Genomic DNA, 7788 nt, shown 5'->3' with positions numbered 1-7788 from the left:
GGGAAAGGAACAGGAAAAGAGGTCTACCTCATATACCACCCAACTGAAACGAATCCAGGGGCACCCAGGTATAATCTGTGGCCTTGGTCTACCCTTCCCACATCATCCCTCCATCTTGAGTCCTGCCTGCTCTCCTGGGAAGATTAGATACAGGATTTGGAGGTCCTTGTCAGTGTTTCGGGAGCTGGTGAGGAAGGCAGATGTGTCTACTTTTTAACCCTTGTTAGAGGGCTGGGGAAGCCCTTGACCCCCCATCTCTGGGCCTGGGGCACCTTTTCAAGAGGCTGCTCCTGTTTCCATATCTGGTCTTTCCTTCAATGTGCAAAGGCATCTCATGATCTAATGAACAGAGTGCTGGATATGAATCCTGGTCCTGACTGTACTACTAGCCTGCTGTGTGAACTTGGGCGAGTCACTTAGCCAGTTTCTTCATTTGTAAAATGACTAACTTTGGGCTAGGCAGTCTCCTCCAGCTCTAAAATTATATAATTCTGTAGACTCCTATATAGCTGGGGGCTCTGGGTCCCCAGTTCCTCTCCCCCACTACACCCCACTCCCCTCCTTTCTCTTTCCTTTTCATGGGGCTTGAGGGCTGAGGATCTAAATGAACAGACCTCCCCCTCCAGTCCTTTCTGTTCTAGGACAACTATTTTGAAGAAGTTCCACCTTCTCCTCATCTCCAGCCTCCCCCAAGATCCCCCCACTCTCTTGCTTCTCTCTGTTGGTGGCTGCCAAAGGCAAGTCGGGGAGACAGAGAGAAATTGGGGAGGGAGGGCAACCATCAGGACAAGAGGCACTAAGGGGCTGGGGGGAGGAGCCCTCAGGGATCCTATTTCAACAAGCGGCTCTTTCCCGAGCAGGAGGGGGGCGAGAGGGGGAGAGAGACCTATTTAAAGCTACCCTGTTACTTCGGCTGTCTCTGTCCTTCTGACTCAATCTCCGCCTGTCCGAGTTGACGATCCTTCCCATTGGCCTCTCCGTTCTCAGTCCCAGCAGCTCCTCTGCCCCAAGATGGGGCGCGGGGTGAGTACCCCTGAAACCCACCCCCTCTGCTACCATGTCTCTTACCAAGCATGGAGCTCTGAGGAGGGAAAGCTGGTAAAACGGGGACCAAGGATGGGGGTGGAGAAGAGAGAGTTGGATGTGGTAAGGAAGACCCAGGGAGGCGATTCAGAGGGGGGCACACACACACACTCACACACATACACACACATACACACACGCACTCACACATGAACTCATCCCCTTCACACAACTTCATTCACGTTCCAGGCATAGACCCCATCTCCCATGCTCCAGTCCAGCCTGAACTAATCCTCTTCCTAACACTCCTGTATCCCCATTCACTTGCTGTTCTTCTTTCTCCCACCCTAAGTAGCCAACTGAAAGGTCATCTGGTCCAGTTTGTTCCCAGGACAGCCCCCTGGGACTGCCAGTCAGAGAGGGTAGAGAACACTTTGGCTTCTTGAGGGCTGGGAGGGGCGAAAGCTATAGGAATTCAGCATCTCATTCCCTGGGTAGCCAAGCAGCTCTGGACACCCCATTCCCTGGGCACTGAGTGCCAGGGACAGCTGGGAGATGTGGGGGGGAGGAGTGAAGGCCCCCGCCATGTCCTGGGCAGCATTGTCCTTGGGCTTAGGGCTATGCTCAGCAAGGATTTTCCCAGTGGTTAGTGAGAGGAATCTGCCCCCTTGTCTCTGCCCATGGCATTCTCAGGCAAAAAGAATGCCTGCTGAGCAAATTAAGACCTCCTCTGGGCACTATCTTTTGAACCCCCATGGGAGACATGGTCTGAGTTTAAATTCCATCTGTGGAGAACTGACCTACCCCCTTAAACATCACAGCACTACCAACCCCTTTCGTCTGAGAAAGGGCATAGTAAAGGATGGGAGGCTTCTAGGGAAAACCGGGAGCCAGTGGTGAGAAGTGGAAAGGGTCTCTCTCTGCTGAGACTTCCCAGAGGACAAGGGGACCATGAAGGGTCATGCCAGGACACATCTGAGTTCAACAGCTGAGAAAGCTGTGGGGTGGGGACACCAGGGTTCCTGGGCTTGGATAAGAGCTATAAATAGATAGTGAGGGAATCACAATGTGTGTGTGTGGCCCTGTATTTCTATGTCCACAAATGCATCTGTGTGTGTATATGTATATATGTGCATGTACAAGTGGGAGGATGTGCATTGGTATCTGAGTCTTTGTGAAGTATGTCAGTGGAACTCCGCTTGTAACAAGGCCCAAGTGTAACTGCCATCCTGCCTCGGTGTGTGAATGAGTGTGTGTGTGTGTGTGTGTGTGTGTATGAGTGTGTGTGTGCTTGTATGCACATTAGTGTCTCAGATACAGAAATGTCTTTGGGACATTAGATGTCTTTGGGAGCTTATGTAGTCCTGAGCCCTGAGTCTTCAGCTGAGCTTTGGATTCTATAATAACAGGAGGAATGAGTTCCAGGGAGCCTGCCAGGAGCATTTGGTATAAAAAGTAGATGGGAGATAATTCAAGGATGGGGAGAGGGTAGGCAATAGGCCTCACAGGCTGGGAAGACAAGTTCTCCAAATGATTTTCATGTTAGGACGCTCGAGTTTTCTTCCAGTCCAAGAGGTACTGCTAGGAAGACTGGGGACCCAGGAATGCCAAGTTACAGGAAAACGGGTTTTATGGAAGCTGTCCAATTCTACAGCCCGGTGGCTAGCTCAGCTTTATTCCCCCACCTCCCCAGTGTCTCTGGATGACCCCAAAACTCCCCCTTTAGTGGTTTAAGTTGTGATAATAGCCAGGTGGGGAAGGAAAACAGGTTCTGTTTCAGCTGAAAGAGGCAGGGTGAGATGAGGGTGGCTGCCGGTTGGATTCTAGCCCATCTGGAAGCACCACCCTGTTCTCTGCAGTAGGACAGACTCCCCAGACTCTGGTTTCTAGGGTGCTGCACCCCAGTCCAGAGTTGTCAACTTCCCATTAGTCCTCTAAGGGGAGAGTCCTACTGGTCCCCAGCCCAGGGCTGGTCTCATCTCATCACCCCACAGCCATGAGGGATGGCCGGGGAGGTGGGGGAGGGATAACAGTGTTAGGAGGGGGATGCCAGCCCTCTCCAGCTGCAGTGGGGAGGTAGGGTGGGGGAGCAGATTGGGCTGATTTCCAGCCGCCCCCGCTCTGTCCCAGCCTCTGGCTTTCTCAGAAAGAACTCTCTGTTCTCCTTCCGCATTCAGGACCCTGAGAAGGGGAGAGTGGTAAAGGGGAGGGGGGTTAAGAGGCAGAGGGGTCCTTCCTTCCTCTCTCCTTTTCTTCCCTAGGCTGCCGTTGGCCCTGACTCTCTGCGGGCTCCTGGCTCCAGAGCCTGAGATGCCTGCCAGGACAGGAGGAGGGGGGAGAGGGGGCAGTCTGTCCCAAGCTCAAGGCCTGCTGGGGAATGGAGTGGGATGGTGGGGGAGAAAGGAGGAGCTGCTGAGAGCAGACTGCATCCTATGGCCAAAAGTTTCTAGGCTAGTGATTTTTTTTTTTTAAAAATACACACTTGAATGTGATTATTTCTTTTGTGTCAAAATAGGTATTAAATGTTCGTAACCTCAGTCTTTGTCTCTCCACCCCAAGTACCTTTCCCTAAAGAGTCTGTCCAGCTTAGAGAAACTACTGTTTGGTCTGCTACCTGAATCAATCCTTAATCAATGCCCTCTTGCCTCCCCAGCCAGCCACCTGCCTCCCACAAAGTATAAGGTCAGAGAGTTCAAAGAACTAATGTTCTCATTTATAAAATCAGTCCAATTTGAAAAGTTGTTGGCAGGTCCTCCTAGGAAATATGGGGAAGGGAAAGGTAGGACTAAGGAGGAACCGATCACAAACCCCTCCTCATAGTGCTGAGGGAGGAAACTGAGGCATGGAGGTGGAAAGAATCTGGGTAACTTCTTAACAAGGTTGAATCAGGCCTCTAGAATGGAGCCAAGAAGTCCTGACTTCCACCAAGCCTTCTCTGCCCAGCTTTCTCACCACAAGGTCACTGCGTCCCTGAGTGGGGGTGGGGAGAACAGGACAGGGGGTAGTTGAAGTGAAAAAGATCCCTTTCCGGTGAGTTATTGTGCCCACACCGGAGCTGAGTCACCCCATATGCTTTCACTATTCCCGAAACATGCCAAAGTGGACTTCTGAGCTGAGGCCACCCTGGAGGGAAATGTTCCTGACCTTGGGACACAATCTTTTCAACTTGGACCCCAGGAGCCCCGTGGATCCTCCTGTGACCCAAGCCTGTTATTCTAAAGACCAGTCTACCTAATGGTACCTTAGCACTGCCCTGATCTTAGTCCAGTGCCTGGCATATAGTACTTAAGAAATACTTGTTGGTTTGACTGTTATTTGACTAATGGGATCCCAGAGGCTGGATCCTGAACCTGGAAATTCTTATATTTGGGGAATATCAGGGCTCATTTCTCACACCACTCATGTCTCTGAGTAGAAATGTGACTGACTGAACCAAAATGAGGACACGGGACTTAAGGGATCTCTGGGTGTTACCATATCCCAGGAAAGCGAGGTGAAAATGGTAGCCAAGGGCAGGCTTTCAGAGGAAACAGGGCTCCCAGAAGAAACACCCTACACTTTTGCCATTCCCCAGATTCCACTCCTCCATTCCTCAGACCTCTCGCCCCTCTCATATCACTGGCCTACTCTCTCAGACTTGTCAGTCATAAACTCTGATCCTCTTCTCCCATAACCCCTCAGACAGAACTTCCCACTCCACTCACCCTTGTCTCTCCCAAAGCCTGTCTCTTCTCCAGCACTCACTTCCCTTGTTTCTCTCTCAGATGCCCCCAGATGGTCCCAGTCAAAGGACAGAGAAACCCCAGGGCCAAATACAGTCCTCTTTCTTGCCACCTTCTACTTTTCTCTTAAACAGCCTAGGATTTCCTCCAGGCTTGATTTCATCAAGTGCTTTGAGGACATCTTTATCTTTGTAGCTATCCCCTGTTCTTTGCCCTAGCAAATACTTAATAAACCTTTACTGAATTGGATTGAATTCATAGGATCATAGAGGTAGAATGAACCTTAGATATCACTTAGCACAAATGACCCCTTTATTTTAACAGGTGAGGAAAACTCACAGGGGTAAAATTACTTTCCAAGGTCACATATGTAATACATAGCAAAATCTGGGATCAAACCCAGGTCCTCTTGACTCCAAATCCTGTACTCATTCCACTGTACTCCACCTCCTTCAGAACCTCATAGAGGGGCAGTTAGGTGGTACTGACCCTGGAGTCAGGAGGACCTGAGTTCAAATCCGACCTCAGATACTGTACAAGCTATGTAAAGAGCAAGTCAATCAACCCAGATTGCCTCCAAAAAAACAGATTCTCATAGAAAAGCCTATTTTTGGATCAGCGTCCTTATCCTTAAGGGAAGCAGTCCCTGTCTCCTTTCTTCCCTAGAAGATTCTTCCCTTCTAATTCCCTGGAATCATTTTACTCCTATCCTAGGCTGGCCGAGAGTACTCGCCTGCCGCCACCACCACAGAAAATGGAGGCGGCAAAAAGAAGCAAAAAGAAAAGGAACTGGATGAGTTGAAGAAGGAAGTGGCCATGGTGAGGACAACTGCCTGCCCTGGGACCTGGCCTGTCTTTTCCATCCTTTGATATGGTTCATTCCTAAAGGGGGGAGAGCTGTGTCATTCTGAGGGATGGCTACTAGAAAAGTCCTGGGTTCCTTTCATGCCACAGGTCCCTCAAAACCACTTGCCTGAATTCTTTTCTTCCCTCATAGTAATTGCCTGCTTTCTCCTCAGGATGATCACAAGCTGTCCCTGGATGAGTTGGGCCGAAAGTATCAGGTAGACCTATCCAAGGTGAGTTGAAGGATTCCCTTGGGGGTAGGGAGAGGAGCCCCTACCTTTGCTCCTGGTCTCCCTCACTCACTGAGGGGAATATCCTTTAGCATAAGATGGTCCTTATCCTCTCAGGGTTACAGTCTAGGAAGGGTTTACAGAGTGTTAGAACTAGGAATGGAGAAGCCCAAAGAGATTGATTGACTTGCCCAGAACCATTGTGTCTGGTCTCTTGATTTCAGTGCCCTTCCCACCTTGCTGTCAATCCATGTATGAGATGATAGTAGAACAAGGAGGTGTTGGGGAGAAGCTTCAGAGGCAAATTTAGTCTTAAAGTAAGGGGTGGGGGGAATACTCTAATGATTAAAGCTAGTCAAAAGTAGATAGGGAAAAAAAAGAATTGTTAAAAAAAATATAGATCGGGCTTTCCTAGGGAATAATAGATTCCCCCTCTGGCAGAGGCACAGTGATGCTCCATTGGGCAAGCTATAAAGGGGATTTCTGTTTAAGTGCAGATTGGACTATGTAATTCCTGGAATCTCCTCTAGCACCCAGATTCTGTAGTTCTGTCAAATGATAAACTGTGTGGTCCTGACTCCATGTACAACAGATTTCTGCTCAACTTCCCCATTGGGTGGAAAAGAAGAGCCGAGGGGAGAAGCCTCTTGAGTTGCCTTCCCTGGGAGCCCTATCCTGCAGGTCTTTGGTCCCGTCTATGGCTGTCCCAAGTCTGGCCCTGACTCTGCGGAGTGCTTGGACATCTTTACTCTGAGGGCATTAAACTAGGGAACAGAGGTGGGAAGAAAAGAAGGGATTGGGCCTAGCAGGGAAAACCAGAGATGGAGGGGCAGAGAGGAAAGGAAGAAGGGAGGATGAAGAAAGGAGAAAGGGTAAGAGTCAAGAGGAGAAGTGATAGGAAGTGGTAAGGTATCTCTCTTACCAAGACAGCCTGCTCCATTCTTCGATACAGAATCATATAGAATGATTAAACAGGAAAGGACCTTAGAGATCACTGAGTCCTTTTATGATCCTTTTATCATCTTTCTACAGGGCCTCACCAACCAGCGGGCACAAGATATCTTGGCCCGGGATGGGCCTAACGCTCTGACTCCGCCACCCACCACCCCTGAATGGGTCAAATTCTGTCGGCAGCTCTTTGGGGGCTTTTCCATCCTGCTCTGGATTGGGGCCCTGCTCTGTTTCCTGGCTTATGGCATCCAGGCAGCCATGGAAGACGAGCCCTCCAATGACAATGTGAGCCTACTGTCCTGTGTGGTTGACTCTGCCTTTTAGCCCTTCTTCTCCTGGAGCCCCTAAATCCCCAAACTCCAGCACTCAACTCCAGAGCTGAGTTCTTCATTTACAGAGACTGGGACCTAGCCAGGCAGTGACTTAGAGATGAAGCTGGCTCCTGAGCTGATGCTTAAAAAAACCATCAAAACAAGCCTCATATACTTGTGGACAGCAACTCATAAACCCTACTACCACTGCCAAGGCAAAGTGATAGGAATAATAATAATGATATTAATAATAACAACAACAAATAAGACATTATAGCATAGTGGGTAAAACACAGGACTTGGAATCAGGAAGAGACCTGGGTTCAAATGCTATCACAGATGTTTAGTCATCTGTGTGACCTTAGGTGTCACTTAACCTTTCAGCTTCAGTTTCATCTGTAAAATGAATATAAAAATAGGTTATTGAGAAGATTAAATGACATAAAGCCTTTAGGCAAACTATAAAGTGGTATAGAAATGGAAGCTTTTAGTAATAACACCTCACATTTCTATAGCACTTGAAAGTTTGCTAAGCACTTTTCTTGCAATATCCCTGTTCAATAGGTAGAGGAAAATAGTATTTCCATGGAAACCGAGGCACTGAAAGGTTAAGTGATTTGCCCAGGATCACACAGCTGGGAAGTAGAAGAGGGGGAGTTCCAAGCCTAGGGGGTCTGACCATCCATTATGCCCTGTTGCTTCTAG

At 49.1% G+C, this 7788-nt stretch overlaps 1 protein-coding gene across 1 annotated transcript in view; it reads left to right on the top strand.

Moving 5' to 3' along the window:
• Positions 1 to 916: 916 nt before the first annotated feature.
• The window catches only part of LOC114026365 (sodium/potassium-transporting ATPase subunit alpha-2), a 42734-nt gene continuing 35862 nt past the window's right edge, over positions 917 to 7788 (top strand). The window contains exons 1-4 of the mRNA XM_027840044.1: positions 917 to 1023; positions 5460 to 5564; positions 5765 to 5824; positions 6854 to 7057. Of these exons, the coding sequence (XP_027695845.1) occupies positions 1012 to 1023; positions 5460 to 5564; positions 5765 to 5824; positions 6854 to 7057 (381 nt within the window). The 5' untranslated portion in view covers positions 917 to 1011. The remainder of the gene's footprint in view (positions 1024 to 5459; positions 5565 to 5764; positions 5825 to 6853; positions 7058 to 7788) is intronic.

The sequence above is a fragment of the Vombatus ursinus genome, unplaced genomic scaffold (assembly GCF_900497805.2).
Source record: "Vombatus ursinus unplaced genomic scaffold, bare-nosed wombat genome assembly UNPS02014838.1, whole genome shotgun sequence".
In the NCBI taxonomy this organism is placed as follows: Eukaryota; Metazoa; Chordata; class Mammalia; order Diprotodontia; family Vombatidae; genus Vombatus; species Vombatus ursinus.
Note: the sequence above shows the minus strand (reverse complement) of the source record. Positions and strands in the feature narration are given on the sequence as shown.